This window comes from Oncorhynchus gorbuscha, linkage group LG10 (assembly GCF_021184085.1).
Source record: "Oncorhynchus gorbuscha isolate QuinsamMale2020 ecotype Even-year linkage group LG10, OgorEven_v1.0, whole genome shotgun sequence".
In the NCBI taxonomy this organism is placed as follows: Eukaryota; Metazoa; Chordata; class Actinopteri; order Salmoniformes; family Salmonidae; genus Oncorhynchus; species Oncorhynchus gorbuscha.
The window spans coordinates 23,865,418-23,890,304 of record NC_060182.1 but is presented as its reverse complement, the minus strand read 5'-3'; the positions used below and the strand labels follow the sequence as shown (position 1 = coordinate 23,890,304).

Here is a 24,887-nt window from a genome sequence, read left to right as displayed (position 1 = left end):
GTCCTCGGGACCCCAAGGGGTGCACTACAAAGCTGATTCAAATAATCAACTAATCCTCAAAAACCAAAACATGCACCCCTTGGGGTCCTGAGGATCGAGTTTGGGAAACGCTGGATTACACCCTAGATCAGCTAGATGCAGGCAAGAGTGTGCAAGGCGGTATTGACTGTGTCACTGTCTGTCACCTTGATTTCCTTGATTTTTAAAAATCTCTAACTTGCTCCTACTTTGTAAACTTTCATTCATAGGCTAGGTTGTAGCAACTTCATGATGGGTATAGGGAAAATTTGAGTATCATGTAGTAACCTTGTTATGCAGGTGAGTGAGGACCCAAAAGCGACTTAACAGAAATAGAGTTTATTAATGTCCAAACAGGGAAAACATAAATCCTTAATCTTTACAGGAGATGTCCAAACAGGGAAAACATAAATCCTCTAGTTGTAGAGGAGAATTGCAGGACTAGTGGCAACAGACTGCAGGTCTCTTCGGGTAGGCGCGGGCCTGCTCACACGCAGCATCTGATGAAGAGGCAGAACACGACAGGACGGAACAAGGCAAAGCAAACAAGAATCCGACAAGGACAGAAGCAGAAACAGAGAGAGAAATAGAGACTTAATCAGAGGCAAAAGAGGGGACAGGTGTGAGAGAGTAAACGAGGTTGTTAGGAGAATGAGGAACAGCTGGGAGCAGGAACGGAACGATAGAGAGGGAGAGAGATAGAAAGAAAGAAACCTAATACGACCAGCAGGGGGAAACGAAGAGAAGAGAAAGCACAGGGACAAGACATGACAATACATGACAAACCTAAACCTATCGATGTTACATTGAGCTGGGTAAATGGAATATGAATGACAGTCATCCAATATGCTGTAATAGAATTAAGGCCATGCTCATACAATTTTTTTATCGTCATCTTAAACGGCACCGACTGCCACTGGTCTTGGGCCATTTGTCATGTGGTTGGAGGTGACAGAGAGCACATAAATTAGGGCCGAGCCTACACCTACTCTGTAAGTTAAATTTACGTGCTAAAAAGTAATAGAAACAAATTGAGAAAAATCTTCTAAATCAATTTCTTTCTCCTGTCTTGAATGTGAGTCTATAAATGCGATCTTTTAGACTTTCAGTCAGTGAATCAGGCCATCTCCATGGTAACCAGAGTCTCTTTCTGCTGTACAATTCCTCCAAAACTAATGTAAAACTGATGGGCTCTATGCAACACCCTTAAACAATTCCCTTAGGTAAGGGAACATTATTCCTTAAGGTAAACCCTTAAAAAAACCTTAAGATGTGTTATGCAACCGGGCCCTCAACTCCCACACCAGTCTGTGATCCACAATGTCAAAACCAAGTGGGAATTCACTAAGAGGCATTTCTAGGAAATAGAGGATGAATAGGAAAATGGAAAAAAATGGCAGTGTTCATTAAAGGAGTTGAATTCTATTTCTATGGGTCTGTGACCTTTGGATTGAATTAGGAAAGAGGAGATAACATTCTCTATGAGCCAACCCATTATGAAAGCAGTGCTGCCAAATCAAAACATTTTGTAATGGAGTGTACGCTCCAGTGTTCATCATTGTTAACTCATACACACTATTTTAATGGTTACATTTCTCAATCATACAAAATGTGTTGCAAATGGAACCAATTATCTAAATCCAAACCATGGTCATATTATTCACAGAGTGGACAAAACATCCTCTTTCCATGATAAGGACTGACCGGGTGAATCCAGGTGAAAGCAATGATCCCCTATTGATGTCACTTGTTAAATCCACTTCAATCAGTGTAGATGAAGGGGAGGACGGACACAGGTTAAAGAAGGATTTTTAAGCCTTGAGACAATTGAGACATGGATCAAAAAAAAAAAAAAAATTATCGGTCACATACACATATTTAGCAGATGTTCTTGCAGGTGTAGCGAAATGCTTGAGGGTGAATGGGCAAGACAAAAGATTTAAGTGCCTTTATCCATCGTATGGTGTAGCACTGGTTTGAGTGTGTCAAGAACTGCAACGCTGCTGGGGTTTTCACGCTCAACAGTTTCCTGTGCGTATCAAGACTCGTCACCACCCAAAGGACAGCCAGCCAACTTGCCACAACTGTGGAAAGCATTGGAGTCAACATGGGCCAGCATCCCTGTGGAATGCATTCGACACCTTGTAGAGTCCAAATTGAATATGTTCTGAGTGCAAAAGGGGATGCAAACTCATATTAGGAAGGTGTTCCTAATGTTTTGTACTCTCAGTGCATATTCCAACAAAGAGAGACTGTCCACACTGCCCACCCTATTAGTGTGAGTTTCACATGGTGGCAGTTTTGAAGCTCAGAGCCACAACCCATCATAACCTTTTTGTCAAAGTTGTGTGTCGCATAAACTGTCCTAATTAATTTTTTACCCTGAACCCTTGGCCGTCTACCAACTATCACAGCAGTTGGGAGGGTGAGTGAGTATGTTTTTGAGTGCATATTTGTGTGTGTGTGTCTATTTGTGTCTTTGTGTGTGTTTGCGAGCATCCATGCATGTGGGTCTGTGTGTGTTAAGACCCCTGTGGGGATCGTCATCCCCTGCTGTCTGTTTCTCTCTGGCAGATCGCAGCAAGGAGCCTGGGGCTTCAGCTCTGAGCATTCATTTCACTGGACTGCCTGGCCCACTCAGAGCCAAACACCATCCCCCCTAACCAAACACACACACACACACACACACACACACACACACACACACACACACACACACACACACACACACAGAGAAACAAAGAAAACAATACATTAATCTATTTAAGCTGTGTCTCTGTTTAAACTGAAGCCTTGTGCACAAAGCGAGGCACTTTCCCTTAACTTTAAAAATCACAGTGTGAAAGATTCTCTGCTAACCGTTCCAATCAAATAAAACACACATGCACAATTATTTTAAATAAGTGAGTTGTTTAATATGTTTTATAAGTGAGTGGTTTATATGTTTTATAAGTAACAAAGTACATTTTATAAGTGGACGTTGTGTGAGAGAGCTTTTCATCAAGGCTAGTCTTTCCAGCCAGACTTGCAGCTGAGGCAGCTAGTGCAACACTTCTAGTAGAGTATGTCTCATGATCAAGCTAGATCAATGTTACTACAGCTTAGTCCTTGGTAAAGGTAATAGAAAGACAGTTTGAGTTTGGAGAATTCGCTTTATATTAATACACCAAAACTAAAGAGATTCACAATCAATGTATTTTATGTATGGTCACTGTGTGCTTGTGTCTAAAAACCTCTCAACAATAATTTATGCCATTTCCATACATTCACATCTTATTCTTAAGAGCTCAAGTCTGCTCAAACTGATTGTCAAGCTTTCAAAAATATTTTTTTTAGTGGGAATCAAATCACATTGTATTTGTCAGATGCTTCATAAACAACAGGTGTAGACTAACAGTGAAATGCTTACTTACGGGCCTTTCCCAACAATGCAGAGAAACAAATAGAAACAATAGAAAAATAATAACACAAGGAATAATTACACATTGAGTAACAATAACTTGGCTATATACACTGGGTACCAGTACAGAGTCGGTGTGCAGGGGTACAAGGTAATTGAGGTAGATACTGTATGTATACTGAACAAAAATATTAACACAACATTTAAAGGGTTCATCCCATGTTTTTAATGAGCTGTACGAGGGTACGAGGTCATTGAGGTAGATATGTACATATAGGTAGAGGTGAAGTGACAAGACAGTAGGATAGATAATAAGCAGTAGCAGCAGCATATGACATGAGTCAGAAGAGTTAGTGCAAAGGGGGGTTAATGCAGACCGAGTAGCTACGTATTTGGTTAACTATTTAGCAGTCTTATGGTTTGGGGGTAGAATCTGTTAAGGGTACTGTTGCTTCAAGACTTGGTACATCGGTATCGCTTGCTGTGCGGTAGCAGAGAGAACAGTCTATGACTTGGGTGACTGGAATCTTTGACAATTTTTAGGGCCTTCTTCTGACATCGGCTGGTATAGAGGTCCTGGTTGGCAGGAAGCTCTCTCCCAGTGATGTACTGGGCCGTAGACATTACCCTCTGTAGCGCTTTGCAGTCAGATGCCAAGCAGTTGCCATACCAAGCGGTGATGCAGCCAGTCAAGATGCTCTCAATTGTTAGGATCTGACGGCCCATGTGAAATCTTTTCAGGATCCTGAGGGAGAAGAGTCATTGTCGTGCCTTCTTCACGACCATGTTGGTGTGTGTGGACTATGTTAATTCCTTAGTGATGTGGACACCGAGGAACTTGAAGCTCTCAACCCGTCCCACTACAGCCCTGTCGATGTGGATGGGAGCGTGCTTGGCCCTCCGTTTCCTGTAGTCTACGATCAGCTTCTTTGTCTTGCTGACATTGAGGGAAAAGGTTATTGTCCTGGCACCACACTTGCCAGGACACTGACCTCCTCCCTATACGCTGTCTGTCGTGGAAATGTCCTGTATTACCAAATAATGAGAGAGCAAACCACACACAGGTCAGAGTATATTATAAAGTTCCATCTTTAATTATATATGAGCTTCACCATAGCCTTGTGACTTTCAGATCAATTCAGTGTCTATAAATTAATTCTCTGCTTACAAAACAGTTCTTAGTATCATTTATAGCCAAGACACACCCATCAAAACTCACATGACGAATAACAGATCTTAGGAACATTACACAAAGGAAGATTTACTTGAAAAGGGAGTATCCTATAGCCAGACAGCATTAGCTATAAATTATCGTTCAGTTTGCCTTCTTAGACGAGGTTCTACTTTTCGTTCTTGGTACAACATAGTACCAAAACATTACCTCATCCAATGGCATATATCAGTTGTCAATTCTAGATACTCCCATCAAAAATACAACCCCTCCTAGACCAGCTTAAGGAGAGGAGTGACTGGCACACAGACATTGTGGAGCCACCTAACTGGTTCCCCATTAATCACACCATCCCTTCACATGGTTTAGGAATAGCTACAGACACATTCACAGATAAGACAAACCTGACCTCTCCCCTCTCTGGGCCCCAAGTAACTTTCCCACATAAGCATACTTATGAAAATGTATAAAACATCTTATTTATCAATGTTACCTGAAGAATTCTGATTCTGACACAACATGTCTCATCATTATCAATGATCAGGCCTACCACCGTTGTGTCGTCAGTAAACTAAATTATGGTATTGGAGTCATGCGCGGACACACAGTCGTGTGTGAACAGGGAGTACAGGGGGCACTAAGCACACACCCCTGAGGGGTCCCAGTGTTGAGTGTCAGCGAGGCGGATGTGTTGTTGCCTACCTCACCAACTGAGCCAACGGAGTGGCCCGTCAGGAAGTCCAGGATCCCGTTGCAGAGGAAGGTGTTCAGTCACAGGGTCCTGAGCTTAGTGATGAGCTTGGAGGGCATTATGGTGTTGAGCGCTGAGCTGTAGTCAATTAACAACATGCTCACATACGTTTTCCTCTTATCCAGGTGGGAAAGGGCAGTGTGGAGTGCAATAGCGACTGCGTCATTTGTGGATCTGTTGGTGCGGTATAAGAATTGGAATGAGTCCAGGGTGTCTGGGATGATGGTGTTGATGTGAGCCATGACCAGATGGTCATTTAGACAGGTCACATTCTTGGGCACAGGGACTATGGAGGTCTGCTTGAAACATATAGGTACTACAGACTGGGTCAGGGAGGTCAGCGCATGCTCTGAGTACGCGTCCCGGTAATCCATCTGACCACGCAGCCTTGTGAATGTTAACCTGTTTAAAGGTCTTACTCACATCGGCTATGGAGAGCGAGATTACACAGTCATCTGGATGCTCTCATTCATGATTCAGTGTTGCATGCCCCGAAGCGAGCTTAGAAGTCATTTAGCTCGTCTGGTAGGCTAAATGGCCTCATAAATGTATATACATTTGTATCATAGTTGGCCAATGTCTAGATATTGTTTGAAATTGCTGTATGATGCAGCTACTCCTGTCTGGTGAGTTGAGCACCTCAAGTGTGTTGAATCCTTTGTGATGTTCTCACTCACACCTCCTGTTGGTTCCCTGTGACCGGCCAGGCGTTAAGGGTTATCTCGCCTCCCAGCTTGAACTCCGAGCTTCCTGTCGCTCTGCGATTCAGCAGAAAGTGATGGCGTGAACGGCGCTTGTTGGGGAGTCAAAGTTGCTTATGTGTGCTATCTGGGAAACATATTAATCTCTTATGTGTGCTATCTGGGAAACATATTAATCTCTTATGTGTGCTATCTGGGAAACATATTAATCTCTTATGTGTGCTATCTGGGAAACATATTAATCTCTTATGTGTGCTATCTGGGAAACATATTAATCTCTTATGTGTGCTATCTGGGAAACATATTAATCTCTTATGTGTGCTATCTGGGAAACATATTAATCTCTTATGTGTGCTATCTGGGAAACATATTAATCTCTTATGTGTGCTATCTGGGAAACATATTAATCTCTTATGTGTGCTATCTGGGAAACATATTAATCTCTTATGTGTGCTATCTGGGAAACATATTAATCTCTTATGTGTGCTATCTGGGAAACATATTAATCTCTTATGTGTGCTATCTGGGAAACATATTAATCTCTTATGTGTGCTATCTGGGAAACATATTAATCTCTTATGTGTGCTATCTGGGAAACATATTAATCTCTTATGTGTGCTATCTGGGAAACATATTAATCTCTTATGTGTGCTATCTGGGAAACATATTAATCTCTTATGTGTGCTATCTGGGAAACATATTAATCTCTTATGTGTGCTATCTGGGAAACATATTAATCTCTTATGTGTGCTATCTGGGAAACATATTAATCTCTTATGTGTGCTATCTGGGAAACATATTAATCTCTTATGTGTGCTATCTGGGAAACATATTAATCTCTTATGTGTGCTATCTGTGTCACGAACCGGCTCAAAGCCCGTAACAAAGGGAGACAACGTGGAGATAAGGAGTAGCAAAATATGTATTTATTAACTAAAGCAACTAAGTATAATATACAATGGTGTGTGTAATCAGTAATCAGTAGTGTAAGTGAGTGTTTCGCATGAATGAATGTGATAATGCAGGGTGATGAAAGGTGCGAAAGCAAACAAACAATAGGCCACCAAGAAACACAACACAATCTACAAAAGGTGTCTGCATGGAGAGAGTCTCCTCCATGAATGTGGAAGAGGTCTATTTATCCTGGGAGACACCTGGCCCAGGTGTTTCCCAAGTAGCTGACGACCCTCTCAACTCCGCCCACTGGCATCCTAATAAGGAAACAAGAACAAAGAGAATACGGCAGACAGAGTGGGAGGGTCGTCACATTCCCCCCCATAAAACCGGGGACCAACAAGGACCCCGGAACAACATACCAGCCTCCCGCGTCCCAAATTGACACAGGCCTCCCGCGTCCCAAATTGACACAGGCCTCCCGCGTCCCAAATTGACACAGGCCTCCCGCGTCCCAAATTGACACAGGCCTCCCGCGTCCCAAATTGACACAGGCCTCTGCGTCCCAAATTGACGAGGGGTTATGTGTTCACACCTCCACCTGCCCCAACCAACCTCCTCCCCAGACCTCAGCAACCTTTGCGCATAGGAAGCAATATTTAAGAGGAAAGAACACAAGAGCAGGAGGGAACAGACAGGAAAGATAGAACATGACAACCCGAAACAATGGCAGTCATGTAAACATTCAGGAACATGGCACAAAAGACCAACAGCTACAAACTCCAACGAAAAGAACATCAGGGTCCTTCTTAATTTTTACAACTCTCAACGATTCATAGTCACTTCCAACGATTCATAGTCACTTCCAACGATTCATAGTCACTTCCAACGATTCATAGTCACTTCCAACGATTCATAGTCACTTCCAACGATTCATAGTCACTTCCAACGATTCATAGTCACTTCCAACGATTCATAGTCACTTCCAACGAAACAGAATTTCACTAATTTCAATCATTTAAGCTTGTAGTGTTCAGCGATCTTCAACAGCTGTTCTTAAGTACATAATTCTAACAGGTCCTCTGATGGAAAGCGAATGAACTTGTATACATGAGACACCATAGTCATAAGTAAGTAATCTTGCTCAACCCCTCTGCTGAGCACATCAGACCACAACCAGAGAAATGACAATCACCCTGAGCACCACAGAAGAGAGATGAGATACGGAGCTTCCCCAAAACCTACAATAACTCAACCCTAGTCTTCGTGCAGATTTGCGGTGGGTATTTACGCACTGTAGCCCGCTGGCAAGGAAATAGAACTCCCCAGCATGCTGGCAAATTCCACCAAGCCACGGACGTGCCCCCGAGACAACTGCTCAGTCCACAGACACCACACAAAAATAACAAACATTTAACCATGCCCAACATGTCCAAAATTGAAACACGTCGCTAAGCCTATCAGGGGAAAAAGGCTATAGCTCCGGGTAGCAAGTTCCACTACCCTACCCAAATCTCCTACCGAGGTACACAGCCGATTTACTCACCTCAGACTGACGTCCCAACAGAAAGTAGAACAAGAGTTCAGGCTAGGCAAGGCCTGGAAACTAACCATTATACTCTCTCCAACGCAGCACATAAACCAAACAACAAAGGCAACCAATACTGGGCCGATCACACTCAAACACTATTCAAACCAAACACGTACCTCCACGGTCTCCCAAACCAATAGTTCAAAGATCCCGGATGAGCCCCCACTTGTCACGAACCGGCTCAAAGCCCGTAACAAAGGGAGACAACGTGGAGATAAGGAGTAGCAAAATATGTATTTATTAACTAAAGCAACTAAGTATAATATACAATGGTGTGTGTAATCAGTAATCAGTAGATCTGGGAAACATATTAATCTCTTATGTTTGCTATCTGGGAAACATATTAATCTCTTATGTGTGCTATCTCTTATGTGGAAACATATTAATCTTATGTTTGCTATCTGGGAAACATATTAATCTCTTATGTGTGCTATCTGGGAAACATATTAATCTCTTATGTGTGCTATCTGGGAAACATATTAATCTCTTATGTGTGCTATCTGGGAAACATATTAATCTCTTATGTGTGCTATCTGGGAAACATATTAATCTCTTATGTGCTCAGGAACACCACGTGACAGCCTGGGAAATCTGGAACCTCAGCAGATTTTTCTCAGCAGAGTGTGACATTTGTCACACTCAGGGAGGAGGTTTGCTCGGGGGGAAGCTGCCTGTGTACCAAATGCAACACAAGTTCCACCGATGATAAATGAATACATTTTAGAGTACCAAAATGATAGGTGTTACATTAAGAGGAACTCACTGATTTAATCTTAGTTTCTGATGAAACAGATACTTTCCAGATTAACATTTTATACAAAACAGAGCATGCAGTTGAATAAAGAAAATACTCTTCTTATCCCTCAGCCAAACTTTGTCTTGTTATTGCCCTTTGTCTTGATGGTACAGGCCTCTATGAGTGGCACTGTGGTCGAAGGCACTGCATCTCAGTGCTAGAGACGTCACTACAGACACCCTGGTTCAAATCCAGACTGTATCACAACAAGTCATGATTGGGCGGCGCACAATTGGCCCGGCGTCGTCCGGGTTTGGCCGGTGTAGGCCGTCATTGTAAATACGAATCTGTTCCTATCTGACTTGCCTAGTTAAATAAAGATTCAATTAAAAATATATACCTAGGCCCACAGATGGGAATTGAAGATGAGGAGTGGAGAGTGGGCCAGTAGGGAATCACATCTCAAAAAGGATTTATCCACTCCTGCAGTGGCTCTGTACCTGTCTTTGAAGTTCCCTTAACTGGGTCATTCCACCTATTCAGTGCCTTTTGAGAAGTGTAACTTGATCAGAACAAACTTTTGATTTCACCAAATTATTTCATTCTGTCATAATGTGCACATGTTCAACTTAATACAAAGCATGTTTTCTCATCTCAAGAGGTTAAATAAAAAAATGAATATAGTAAGTGCCTATTAAGTGCCAAATAAAGTAACAGGATTGACCGTAATAGGGTTGACCGTAACAGGGTTGACCGTAACAGGGTTGACCGTAACAGGGTTGACCATAACAGGGTTGCCCATAACAGGGTTGATGATTTCATCTTAAATCATCCATCAATCCCCTTGTGACAGAGGGAATGGAAGCTTCTTCCACTTGCTTTTCCTCTTGTCCCAGCAAGAGGGAAAGCAACAGCCCACTCCCAGCAACAGCCCACTACAAAGTGCTTTTGGCCAGACTACCATGAAGCTTCATTGGAGGGAGTGTCAGAGGGCAGGTCTGTGTACATCTACCCGCATTGTTTACACTGTTGTATAGCAGACCCCACTGGGTGTGTGTGTGCGGGTGTGTGTGTGTAGGTGCACGTGCATGCATGTGCACAGTATTACATTCATATACATTATACATTGGTGAGCCTCTGTACAATATTTTCTTTGTACGTAAGTGTATGTTTTGGTTATTTGGATCCCCATTAGCTTTTGCAGAAGGCTCAGCAACTCTTCTAGGGGTCCACATCATCTGTCATCTGTGTATTAGTGTTTGTGTGTGCCAAGTGTGGAAACGTGTGACAATCTAAAGATCCATACTGTATGCAACTGTGTCAGCAGCAGCTGTGAGCATGTTTCTGTGGATATACAGTGCGATCAGAAAGTATTCAGATCCCTTGACCTTTTCCGCATTTTGTTACGTTACAGCCTTATTCTATAATGTATCAAATATTTTTTCCATCAATCTTCACACAATACCCCATAATGACAAAGTGAAAGTGTTTGCAAATGTATTTTTTTTAAACAACAGAAGTATTCAGATCCTTTGTTATGAGACAATTGAGCTCAGGTGCATCCTGTTTGCATTGATCATCCTTGAGATGTTTCCACAACTTGATTGGAGTCCACCTGTGGTAAATTCAATTGATTGGACATGTTATGGAAAGGCACACACCTGTCTAAATGAGGTCCCACAGGTGACAGTGCATCTCAGAGCCATGAGGTCAAAGGAATTATCCGTAGAGCTCTGAGACAGGATTGTGTCGAGGCACAGATCTGGGGAAGTGTATCAAAAAATGTCTGCAGCATTGAAGGTCCCCAAGAACACAGTGGCCTCCATCATTCTTAAATGTAAGACGTTTGGATCCACCAAGACTCTTCCCAGAGCTGGCTACCCGGCCAAACTGAGCAATCGGGGGAGAACTGCCTTGGTCAGGGAGGTGACCAAGAACCAGATGGTCACTCTGACAGAGCTCCAGAGTTCCTCTGTGGAGATGGGAGAACCTTCTAGAAGGACCACCATCTCTGCAGCATTCCACCAATCAGACTTTTATGGTAGAGTGGCCAGATGGAAGCCACTCCTCATAAAAAGGCATATGACAGCCCACTTGGAGTTTGCCGAAAGGCACCTAAAGGACACTCAGACCATGAGAAACAAGATTCTCTGGTCTGATGAAACCCATATCGAACTCTTTGGCCTGAATGCCAAGCATTACATCTGGAGGAAACCTGGCACTATCCTTACGGTGAAGCATGTTAGTGGCAGCATCATGCTGTGGGATTTTTTAAATCAGCAGCAGGGACTGAGAGACTAGTTAGGATCAAGTGAAAGATGAACTGAGCAAAGTACCGACCTTCATGTCTTAAAGTAATGATGCACTGTCATTTCTATTTGCTTATTTGAGCTGTTCTTGCAATAATATGGACTTGGTCTTTTACCAAATAGGGTTATCTTTTGTATACCACCCCTACTTTGTCACAACACAACTGGTTGGCTCAAATGCATTAACAAGGAAAGAAATTCCACAAATTAACTTTTAACAAGGCACACCTGTTAATTGAAATGCATTCCAGGTGACTACCTCATGAAGCTGGTTGAGAGAATGCCAAGCGTGTGCAAAGCTGTCATCAAGGCAAGGTGGCTACTTTGAAGAATCTCAAATATAAAATATTATTATATATATTTTGGTTACACCATGATTCCATATGTGCTATTTCATTGTTTTGCTGTCTGCACTGTTATTCTGCAATGTAGAAAATAGTCAAATATAAAGAAAAACTCTGGAATTAGTAGGTGTGTCTGAACGTTTGAGTGGTACTGTAAGTAAATTGCTTTTTTAAATTAATGGTCTTCTCTTCTTTACTGAATCCTCCCAACACACACACACACACACACACACACACACACACACACACACACACACACACACACACACACACACACACACACACACACACACACACACACACACACACACACACACACACACACACACACACACACACACACCAGTATCCTAAAATACATTCTAGGAACTGTGCAGTGTGCATTAACCAATTAACCCCTTGACTCCTTCTCAGCAGGGTACCAGCTAGACAGCCAATCAGCCAGCTCTGAAACACAACAAACTGCTCTCCACACATTTTGGTCTGTGTGTGTGTCTCGTTCTGATTATTTAAAAACACAGGAGTACCTACTCACAATAAAGTGCTCCAAAGCACTGATGGATGTGTGTTTGGAGGACAGAATGTTCTAGAACACTAGCTACTGACTGAGCCGTAATACTATGGCAAAAACCCACACGATCATGATTGACAGCTCCTCGAGAGAGACAACTAAATAAACTTTTAACACTACCGTGGCTCGACTCCACCTCACAAAAAAAAGCGTACTCAATAAACCTTTGAATGAATCTTCTCATGGCAGCGGTTCTTAGAGGCAGGGCGTAAAACAGGATCCCATACATCCACTTGATTCAGTCAAGCTCACAGATTAACCCTGCAGATAGAGACTCATAGCAATTCTCTCCTAGAAACCCTGCATACTGTAGAGGCCTATTTACTTCTCCTCAGGCTATTTATCCATTGATGTTTACTCAGCTGTGTATGAGGAGGGGACATAGCACTCTGGAGTTAACAGCTATCTGCTGAGATGGCCTCTGTGCCAGGCAGAGCTCTCCCAGAATGGTGAGCGTCGCTATTGTAGGTGCACGGCAGAACCAGTCAGCTGATTCGTAGGCGATGAAAAAATGTGAACAAAACTGACAGGTTGGGGTTGGAAGTCAGCTTGTGCTGTGCATGTATTTATGGTTGACTATATCAACAAGGCGAAGGGTGTCACTGGAGGAAAGCTGGGGCAGCACAGCAGGAAACATAAAAGCTGCCATTGAGGAATAGCTGTGACTGTCTGTACATAGGTAGACTATTCACTTTAATTGGATGAAATTACCAGATATACTGTACAGTTGAAGTCGGAAGTTTACATACACCTTAGCCAAATACATTTAAACACAATTCCTGACATTTAATCCTAGGAAACATTCCCTGTCTTTGGTCAGTTAGGATCACCACATTATTTTAAGGCTGTGAAATGTCAGAATAATAGTAGAGAGAATGATTTATTTCAGCTTTTATTTATTTCATCACATTCCCAGTGGGCCAGAAGTTTACATACACTCAATTAGTATTTGGTAGCATTGCCTTTAAATTGTTTAACTCAACTTAACTTGGGTCAAACGTTACGGGTAGCCTTCCACAAGCTTCCTCCAATAAGTTGGGTGAATTTTGGCCCATTCCTCCTGACAGAGCTGGTGTAACTGAGTCAGGTTTGTAGGCCTCCTTGCTCGCACACTTTTTTCAGTTCTGCACACGCATTTTCTATAGGATTGAGGTTAGTGCTTTGTGATGGCCACTCTAATACCTTGACTTTGTTGTCCTTAAGCCATTTTGCCACAACTTTGGAAGTATGCTTGTGGTCATTGTCCATTTGGAAGACCCATTTGCAACCAAGCTTTAACTGATGTCTTGAGATGTTGCTTCAATATATCCACATACTTTTCCTACCTCATGATGCCATCTATTTTGTGAAGTGCACCAGTCACTCCTGCAGCAAAGCACCCCCACAACATGATGCTGCCACCCCTGTGCTTCCAGGTTGGGATGGTGTTCTTTGGCTTGCAAGCCTCCCCCTTTTTCCTCCAAACATAACAATGGTCATTATGGCTGTCATGATGCTGGCCTGGGGGTAGGTTTATGACAGTCATAAATGCTCCCCCCCTTTTTTCCTCTCTCTACCCTACTGATATGACTATTGAAAATCCCTTAGTTAACATAGAGATTCTGGGAACATCAGAAAGTGGGGGGAAATGAATCATGTTTTGGTAATCCAATCAGTTGACCATATGCGTTGGTACTTAATGAATATGATGTCAGTTCGGTTGTCATCTGAGACATTCTCATCAATGATAGGATGACATAAACGGTACAGTGGAAAGTCTACACATTATAGTTATCAGATTCACATGGAATTGTTGTGCAATTTAAATGTTTGAAAATGAAATTATTTGTGAGGGGATGAAATGTGATTTTAGCTTCTAAAATGTGAGAATTGGGTTTTCACGAGTGAATTAGGCCCGACTCAGTTGCCCGCCCACCTGAGGAGACGTTGGTTATAAACTATGAAACACACCCTCCTCTCCCTTCCTATATAAAACATTGACAACAATATAACTTCCTGTTCCGGGTACATTAGGATGACGATCCGATGTCAGAAGGGTTCAGATAATAACTACAGAACGAAGCCAACCTCAGCGTGAGCTTTGGTTGTGAATGGTATGAACTTTGAACTCATATCCGCTACAGAAGTGATACCTCCTAGCTGTTGGGTTAGCAACAGCAGCTGCAAACGTGGGCTAGGAAAGAACAGACAGACTATCCTTTCTACCACACAATGACGTTACTGCAACGTATCCAATTTACCACCAGAGACATTCTTCCAAGGACAGGAAGATCTCTGTTGGCCAACACGACCAGCATCTACAACCAACCTACCGAAGCGCAGCTCAGAGTAAATATTTATTGCATTTTCCTTTTCCAAATGGTCGGTCATTTAGAATGCATAAGATTCTTTATTTGCGATAGAGTAGCTGCCTTCAGCCCGATAGAGACATGGCTTCTACCTTTGTTCTTCAGTCTTCCCGCTCTTTCACTCAAACCCAACCTCCCTTTCTTTGGGTAACCAGCTGTCATATCTGTTCCATCCGCTAGGGATGTTTTCCTTTATGACATAATTTGTAATTCTGTGTATATGTAATTCTGTGTGATTAGTTAGGTATTTGGTAAATAAATAATAAAATAATAAAATAAATAAAATTATAAATAATTAAACCCAATTTTGAATTGCTGATTCAACTTGTTAGCCAGCGTTCGTGAAGAATTTACAACATTCAGATGACACTGAAATAAGGTGACGATTGATATTGACTGCTATTGATGTAAAATATTGCTAGGTCTTTAAGAGTTTATTCGGAAGATAACTGCTCTATAAATATTATTTTGTGGTGCCCCGACATTCTAGTTAATTACATTTACATGATTAGCTCAATCAGGGAATATTAATTACAGAGACAGGATTTTATAGAATAGCATGTCATATCACTTAATCTGGCATAGCCTAAGACACGACATGGCCAAACAGTTCTATTTGTGTTTCATCAGACCAGAGGACATTTCTCCAAAAATCATACCGTAGGCTTTTTTTATGGTGGTTTTGGAGCAGTGGCATCTTCCTTGCTGAGCAGCCTTTCAGGTTATGTCGATATAGGCCTTGTTTTATTGTTGATATACATACTTTTGTACTCGTTTCCTCCAGCATCTTCACAAGGTCCTTTGCTGTTGTTCTGGGATTAATTTGCACTTTTCTCACCAAAGTATGTTCATCTCTAGGAGACAGAACGCGTCTCCTTCCTGAGCTATATGGCGGCTGCGTGGTCCCATTGTGTTTTTGTACCTGTTTTACGTTCATCTGTACGTTTATTGACATCATTTGAGTCAATTGGAGGTGTATTTATACTTGCGTACTATTGCTTGTACAGATGAACGTGGTACCTTCAGGCATTTGGAAAATGCTCCCAATGATGAACCAGACTTGTGGAGGTCAACAGTTTTTTTTCTGAGTTCTTGGTTGATTTTTGGGGATTTTCCCATGATGTCAAGCAAAGAGGCACTGCGTTTGAAGGTAGGCCTTGAAATACATCCACAAGTACACCACCAATTTACTCAATTGACTCAATTGGCTTTAGAAGCTTCTGATAGGCAATGACATAATTTTCTGGAATTTTCCAAGCTGTTTAAAGGCACAGTCAATTTAGTGTATGTTAACTTCTGACCCACTGGAATTGTGATACAGTGAATTATAAGTGTCATGCATAAAGTAAATGTCCTAACCGACTTGCTAAAACTATAGTTTGTTAACAAGAAATTTGTGGAGTGGTTGAAAAACGAGTTTTAATGACTTCAACCTAAGTATATGTAAACTACCGACTTCAACTGTATCTGCTTTGCTTCACAGTTGGTGATATCGTATACGATTTTATCCACTAATAAAGCGTATAAGACAGAAATGGAATGCTATGTATCTTTATCAGGTCAAATCTATTTTGTATCTTGCTATCTAAAGTTAATACCATTATTCACTGTAAATACAACAGATTGGTGTAAAATTGTAGTTTCTAAACTAAGGCAGACAGACAGGGAATAGCCCAGTCCTCTTACTGTTTTCCACCTTACTCAAGCCTCATTTGGGCTCACTCTGGGGGGAATCATGGCTTTACTGCTGCCTTGGAGATTTTAGAGAAAATTGTATGTATCTGACAGAGAGTTTTCCTGCAATCCAAACACATTCTCTATCTAGTGTTGAAATCCACATGACCGACATTCACCAGGGGAGGACTAATACAATTGGCTGAAAAATAGCCCGTTTTTAACAGGGTTTTAGTATGCTCGTGTTTAAATATGGAGATATTTTCTACTCCATCTAAGAATAAACCAGCAGAGGGTGGGGGTAACAGGGATCATTTTACTATTTTTTTCTTACCTGCTTTTTCCAAGTGTTGAAAGATGTATTTTTACTTAGCATGTCATGGCACTTTGGCCAGTTTTCCTCCAACCATAGAAGACAAGGTAGGCTTCAAGTTGCCAGTTATAGTCTCCCAGAGACATACCGTACAGAAGATTCTACCCAACAGTGTTACTCACCATTTTATTGGACTTGTGTTGTTGAGACCCCCATGCAGTTTTACGTTTCTCTTTATGTTGTGTTGTTTTATTGCCTGAGTACTAGAGGATGAATACACTATAGTTGATTTATCAACGAATAGCCAATCTAACTGCTCTATTGTTCATTGTTTTTGAAACAATTCTTGCAATTACTCTTCAAATATCTATCACAAACATAATGCATTTACCAATATACATGTAACTGCTAAAATAATAGAAACACTCAAGTAAATGAGGGAAATAAAGTATATTGAAAGCAGGTGTGGTTCCTGAGTTAATTAAGCAATTATCATCCCATCATGCTTAGGGTCATGTATACAAATGCTGTGCAGGCCATTATTTTGGTTACCATGCCTATGTGCCCATCCACAGGGCACGAGTGGTCACTTAATGGTTTGATGAGCATGTAACCATATACAATGGCCATCTCAGGCACCAGAACCCAATTGAACATTTATGGGAGATTCTGGCATGGTGCCTGAGACAGCGTTTTCCACCACCATCAACAAAACACCCCAATATAGAATTTCTCATGGAAGAATGGTGTCACATCCCTCCAATAGACTTCCAGACAGTTGTAGAATCTATGCCAAGGTGCATTGAAGTTGTTCTGGTGGAGGTGGCCCAATGTCCTATTAACACACTTTATGTTGGTGTTTCTTTTATTTTGGATGTTACCTGTATGTCGATGCAAAAAGTATCCTGACCCCAGCTAACATCATGCATATATTTTGGTCATATCCTAATCCGTATAGTGGTTTGATACATTTAAAAAAGAATGGCTAAACCTTTGACACAAATTCACTCTCTGCAATATCTGCAATGCCCTCTGAGGTCAACCAAAAGTGGTGTCTTTTTCCCTCCTAGTAACAGGCTTTATACGTCTTAAGTGGAAGAATACTCCCCCTCCTTCATATAATATGCTTCCTTAACTCTCTCTCACCTCTCCCCACTCCCTTCTCCCTGTGTCTCTCTCTCTCTCTGCCTCTATGTCTCTCATCCCATGCTATGATGCTATCGCCTCTGAAGGTGATAGATACTGAGAGTCGTGGCAGGGAGTCTGGGAGTGGGATGAGAGTGGTGGAGAGGAGTAGACCGTCTCTGTCTGCCTTTCAAATATTAATCAAACTTAGCAGAAGGAGGGAGAAGATGGAAAGGAGTCCACTGGGAATATCACATCACAGCTCAGAGGAGACGGTGAGGAGAGGGGAGGGATGGAGGATGGAAATAAAGGAGCAATTAAAGGAAAGAAACACTCATTGTGTGGGAGATTAATTAGAATTTTCAAAACCCATCCGCTGGACACACACTGGTTGAATCAATGTTGTTTCCTCATCACTTCAATGAAATAGACATCTGCCTAGTGGGCAGGCTTGCGAATGAAAGAATGTGGGTTTGTGATGGAAAGCTGAAAAGAGGATCCATCACAAGGATATAATGCAAACAATGGCGCTGCCTACCACAAAGCTAATGATTGTAGCAATGAGTCAAGTTATTCTGACAGCCTAAATTAATTTGAGGATTTAACTGAATTGCAGAACATCAAGGCATGTAGTGCAGGATCTCCCCTGCAAAACATCTAAAGTGGAAAAATACAAGTCAACAGCTCCTGCTCTATTTATTCTCTTTCTCCTTTGTTGTCAATTATGTCTGAGGTCCTGCTGTCCCTTTATCCATGAACTGGTCATTAGACAACTCTTGCAGGCCTGTCTGGCTCAAGGTACTATCTGACAGGAAAGCCATTGGAAGTGGCTGGTATGGGATGATCCATTCATTACCAGATATATTACGCTAGCTGTGACAGCAGACGTGTGTTAAACTAAACATTATTTTACACCTGCCTCTGATTGAGAACCATATCAGGCCAAACACAGAAACAGACAAACTAGACACACAACATAGAATGCCCACCCAGCTCACGTCCTGACCAACACTAAACCAAGGAAAACACACAAGACCTATGGTCAGAACATGACAACATGAAAAACACAGTAGGTTGTTGACATCTTTATACACCACTTTAAAAAGCAGGCTGTACTGTAAAAAGGTATTCATTTGGAGGAAAACAGTTTAGCTATTCGCCATGTCCACATTTTAGCTCTACACCATGTCCACATATTTTTTGGTAGAATCAAGATGATGTGTGACTTGCTGGTGACAGTTTATGGATCTCTCTTTTTACTGCCGGAACACAAATGAAGGGGAACACTTACTGTGTGGCAGGCTTTTATATTGAAATCTTCCCTGTGGAGGCCTGTGGTTCACTTCAGTTCACTTGTTCCCGACAGTTGTTGTTTTTGTGACAACATTTGACAAGTAACTATTGAGCCTCTATGCTTTTCAGCCATCATTAACACACTCAGCTTGAGACACACACAAACACACACATACACACACTCATTATATCCCCTAGCCTTGGTATTTGATGTCCTGCAGGGGAAGAACTTACCCAAAGCTTGTCATTAGTTTGGTGAATCAGCAGCTGTTGTCCAAACACACACAGTCGATAACAGGACAGTGTACTGCCTGTATACTGATATTTGCATCAACAAGAGCCTTTGAGCTGCAATCTCTTTCCCTCACAGAAGTCAGTCAGCACTCAACAGTCGAGAGCCTCCCTGTTTTACTGTTCTTGGTTTGCCCTTCAGTTTGGGCAGGAAAGACAGATGGAACCCAGAACAGGAGAGACAGGTCTCAGGTTGGCAAGACCGATCTGAACTACGGCATTAATGCATTTGAATTGGCATACTCCTTTAATGAGCACAATTAACAATGCATAAATCTGTTAACTCTCCTGCCTGTTGCCTGTGTTTTTAAGTTTTCATTATATTTTAACTAAAGTTCAACAAAGTCTGTTTATCTATAAAATTGGCTGTCTTGGGAGTTGTTCCAAATTTTTCAGATTACTTAGAACGCCTGCTGCATCAACAAGCAAATGACAACATTAGCACTCTCTGGAAAAAAGATTATGCTGACCGCCGACCGGTCACTGCTGCCTGACACATGGCTGCTACTACCATTTAAATCGCAATCTCTTTGCCGGCGCTTCGGCTGTTTAATAGAGCAGCATAATAGCTGAGCAAGTGTTTGCACTTTACAGAGACTGTTCTAAGTCTCTGAAACGTTCCCTCATAAAACAATAGAGTGCTAATGGATTCATTTCCCCCTGCAGAGGCATCCTTTAACAGCTGGCGTGTATCAGGTCTCCTCCCACAGCCAGGAGAGTATGTGGATTAGTGATTTAGGACTTGTTCTACAGTCTGCATCGCCTGTAACGAAGGAAATGCACATTGATGTATATCATTAACTACAGGAGAGTGCTAGGTGCTTTTCTATGGCGGGAAACACACTTTGAATGATAGACACTGATTGACTACAGGGCACTCCAAAGATTATAGACTGCAAACTCGTTAAGATCTTTAGGGCGGGTAAAGAGGATTGATTTCTCTGTAAAGTAGTCATTTTAATGAATTGCCAACAAAGGTAGCAGAATGTAAAAGGAAAGATGGACTCAACAACACTAGAGAAAAACTATTGGCCTAAAACATTTACATATTCACAAAGGAACTGGAACTTTCCTTCACTTTTCTTCTTTTGGTGTTCAACTGTCAGTGTAGCCTGTCATCTTATAGAGTCAACCGTGTATTATGAGTCACTGTCAGATCATGTAGGCCAACTGTAATGTGGCTTAGATAGCAACGTGCACAAAGACCAAACTGCACGCCACACACAAATTCAATCATTCCTTCGGGAACATGCATTACATTGTAATACATAAAAATCAAATTCCAAACATCAGAAAAGACATGTTCATTCATGAATATATTCATAAGGAACAGGCACTAGCTGACATCACACACTCATCCATTGATTAATTTATTCATAAAGAGCATCTGGCACTCTGACCTTACACAGTCATTCATTCATGTGTTCAGAAAGAACATGCAGTCATTGAGGTTAGATGTAAAGGCTAACATAGAAATAACATATGGTTAAGTAACTTCCCTATGTGCCATTAGACTCTGCAGAGTAGACACAAGTCTATAACGATGCCAGTCAAAGTTTAGCGGAGTGGATGAAGGGAGGGGGGGGGTAGCATGAAGGAGGAAGGAGTGGGTGTTGATGATGTATAGAGAGAGTGTAAAGGAAGTAGGGAAATGTGTGAGTAAGAGATGAGTGGATGGGTAGAAGCAGAGTTGATGCAGGGTTGAAGCAGAGTAGAAGCATGTTACAGAAGGCATAGAAAATATGGAAGTAGAGTGTGAGGTAGGACAGTCTTTTTACTCTAACATTGGTTGAGATTAGAAACCTATTTTCTTGTCTACTAGGCAAAGATGACAAAAACATCCTCCAGAATACTCACATACTCCATTCAGTGTGTCTGAAAACATCAGTAATGAATTTACCCCACAGTGATTTCCAGTCACTCTACTACAAGCCTATACTGTAGCTGTGTAGCAGTCCCTCACGACAGAGAAAGCTGAACATTGATCCTGTAATTATCAGCCAGTATGTGTGTGTGTGTGTGTGTGTGTGTGTGTGTGTGTGTGTGTGTGTGTGTGTGTGTGTGTGTGTGTGTGTGTGTGTGTGTGTGTGTGTGTGTGTGTGTGTGTGTGTGTGTGTGTGTGTGTGTGTGTGTGTGTGTGTGTGTGTGTGTGTGTGTGTGTGTGTGTGCGTGTGTGCGTGTTTGGTTTTACTATCATGTGGACCAGAATTCCTCACAAGGATAGTAAAACAAGGAAAGAGTGGGGAGGATTAGAGTTACAATTAGGTTTAGGGTAAGGAGTTTGGTTTAGGTTCACGATTAGGGGTTAGGGAAAATAGAATTTTGAATGGGAATCAATTGTTTGGTCCCCACAAGGATAGTAGAACAAACGTGTGTGTGTGATGATAGATGTCAAGGCTGAGCTGTCTAACAGCACTGTCCAAACTCAGTCAACAATCATTGTGTTTGTCAGCCCTCTCTCTATTCACAGATGTGTCATGTTGCTGCATACGCTGAGCAATGGCCCGCTCCCAGCTTCAGCACAGCACAAGTTACTTTATAGTTAATACAGACAGTGTCATAAATACAAATTACTTAGACATGAGCATAGTTCCATGCTGTTGTTTATACACTGAACAAAAATTTAAACGCGACATGTAAAGTGTTGGTCCCGTGTTCGCGTCTGCTAAATGACTTAAATGTAATGTAATGTCATGAGCTGAAATAGAAAATCACAGAAATGTCCCATTATGCACCAAACGTATTTCTCTCAAAGTGTGTTTACATCCCTGTTAGTGAGCATTTCTCCTTTGCCAAGATAATCCATCCACCTGACAGGTGTGGTATATGAAGAAGCTGATTAAACAGCATGATCATTACACAGGTGGACCTTGTACTGGGGACAATAAAAGGCCACTTTAAAATGTGCAGTTTTGTCACACAACACAATGTCACAGATGTCTCAAATTTTGAGGGAGCGTGGAATTGGCATGCTGACTGCAGGAATGTTCGCCAGTACTGTTGCCAGAGAATTTGGTGTTCATTTCTCTACCATAAGCTGCCTCCAAAGTTGTTTTAGAGAACTTGGCAGTACGTCCAACCGGCCTCAAAACCACAGACCACATGTAACCATGCTAGCCCAGGACCTCCACATCCGGCTTCTTCACCTGCGGGGTCGACTGAGGGGTGGGTGGGGGAGAGGTGTGCTGATGAGTATTTCTGTCTGTAATAAAGCCGTTTTGTCTGGGAAAACTAATTTTAATTGGCTGGGCCTTGCTCCCCAGTTGGTGGGTCTATGTCTTCCCAGGCCCACCCATGGATGCACCCCTGCCCAGTTATGTGAAATCCATAGATCAGATGATTAGGTAACCCCAAACCCGGGGGAATACCTTCATCACCCCTGGTACTGTGGTGTCTAATGTAGACTAACACTGACCCCCAGTGGCAAGTTACAGTAAGGAACAAAACTGGATTTATAGAAACTATTGAGCAGAGCCATACATCTGGATGAATATTATGGCTCTGCTATTGTGAGGGACGGTTCCAGGACATCTCGTCTTGCTATCTCATCCCTTTCATATTTCTCATCTTTCTCCTCAGGTGTTCACTCGCTATGGGAAGTGTTACACGTTCAACGCAGGAGGCGAGGGCCGCACCCCTCTCATAACTACCAAGGGAGGGATGGGGAACGGTCTGGAGCTCATGCTGGACATTCAGCAAGATGAGTACCTCCCTGTGTGGGGAGAGACAGGTGAGGACAAAAGTGTGTGTGTGTGCGTGCGTGCGTGCGTGCGTGCGTGCGTGTGTGCGTGCGTGCGTGTGCGTGTGCGTGCGTGCGTGTGTGTAAGTGTGGGTGCTTGTGTGTGTTCATTACACAGCGGTCATAATCTGCTGCTGAAAAAACGTATGTGTTATGGCTTTACATCCTCTGCAATATCGTGGATTGAGAGCTACCTATCAAACACAACACAGAGGGGTTTCTTTAATCGAAGCCTCTCTAACGTAAACCAGGTAGAGTGTGGTATACCTCAAAGCAGCTGCCTTGGCCATTTCTATTTTTACTAATGACCTACCACTAGCATTAAGTAAAGCCTGTGTGTCTATGTACACTGATGACTCAACATTATACACGTCAGCTACCACAGCAAGTGAGCACTGCAAACCTTAACAAAGATCTGCATTCAGTTTTAGAATGGGTGGCTAGCAATAAGCTAGTCCAAAATATTTACCCTGAACCTAATCTAAATCTTGTAATGAATAATGTGGAAAATTAGCTAATTGTGGAGACTAAACTGCTTGGTGTAACCCTGGATTGTACACTGACATGGTCAAAACATATTGATCCAACGGTTGCTAAGATGCGCTGCTCTGCTTTCTTGACATCACAGTCAAACAAACAAGTCCTACAGGCCCTAGTTTTAATCACACCTAGATTACTGCCAAGTTATATGGTCAAGTGCTGCAAAGAAGGACTTAGGAAAATTACAGTTGACACAGAAAGACTGGCCCTTAAATGTACACGGAGGGCTAATATCAAGAACATGCGCATCAATCTCTCCTGGCTCAAAGTAGAGATTGACTTCATCACTACTTGTCTTTGTGAGAGGTATTGACGTGTTGAAAGCACTGAAATGTCTGTTCAAACACCTAACTCACAGCTCAGAAACCCATACATATCCCACAAGACATGCCGCCAGGGGTCTCTTCACAGTCCCTAAGGCCTGTGACGCACAGTACTACATAGAGAAAAGACTACATGGAACTCTTTTCCACATCAGGTAACCCAAGCTAGCAGTAAAATCAGATTTAAAACACAGATAAAACAACACCTCACGACTGTGAAGAGACACACACTCACGCATGCACATTCACGCACACTCACACAAACACACACACACACTCTGGTACTCATACTACACACACCCACTCATTGCAATATTGTAGTATTGTTAAAAATAAAATAAAAAACGTAAATTTTGAATGATTTAGACCAGGGTTCCCCAACTGGATTTTTATTTGACACGGAGTGGTTTTATTTGGCCCCCCAAGTTATCTGAGCAAAATAAAAATAAAGTTTTTTTTATTGTGTGGAAATTTCAGTGTTGGACATAAAAGACTTCAAAAAACCCAGGAAATCAGCTCCAAGGGATTTTTAATTTAAGAAATCTGTTCCCAATTATTCCCATGCATAATAGTGAGACACGTGATCAGATACAAATGTAAGCCAGGTTTGAAAGGATTGTGTTTTAGTCTAGCATTATATCAGTTTGGGCTTCTTGTGATCAATTTGCAGTCTATAAATTATTTGCAATTATGTTCCGGGCCCCCGACCATCCGCTCCAGAATCAATTGGCCCACAGTTAAATCTAGTTGATGAT

The 24,887-nt window shown here is 42.0% G+C and overlaps 1 protein-coding gene across 1 annotated transcript in view; it reads left to right on the top strand.

Annotated features, from left to right (window-relative positions):
* LOC124045714 (acid-sensing ion channel 1-like) overlaps window positions 1–24,887 on the top strand; it is a 95,375-nt gene that overhangs the window by 61,856 nt on the left and 8,632 nt on the right. Inside the window, 1 exon segment of the mRNA XM_046365260.1 lies at window positions 23,110–23,260. Within this exon segment, the coding sequence (XP_046221216.1) occupies window positions 23,110–23,260 (151 nt within the window).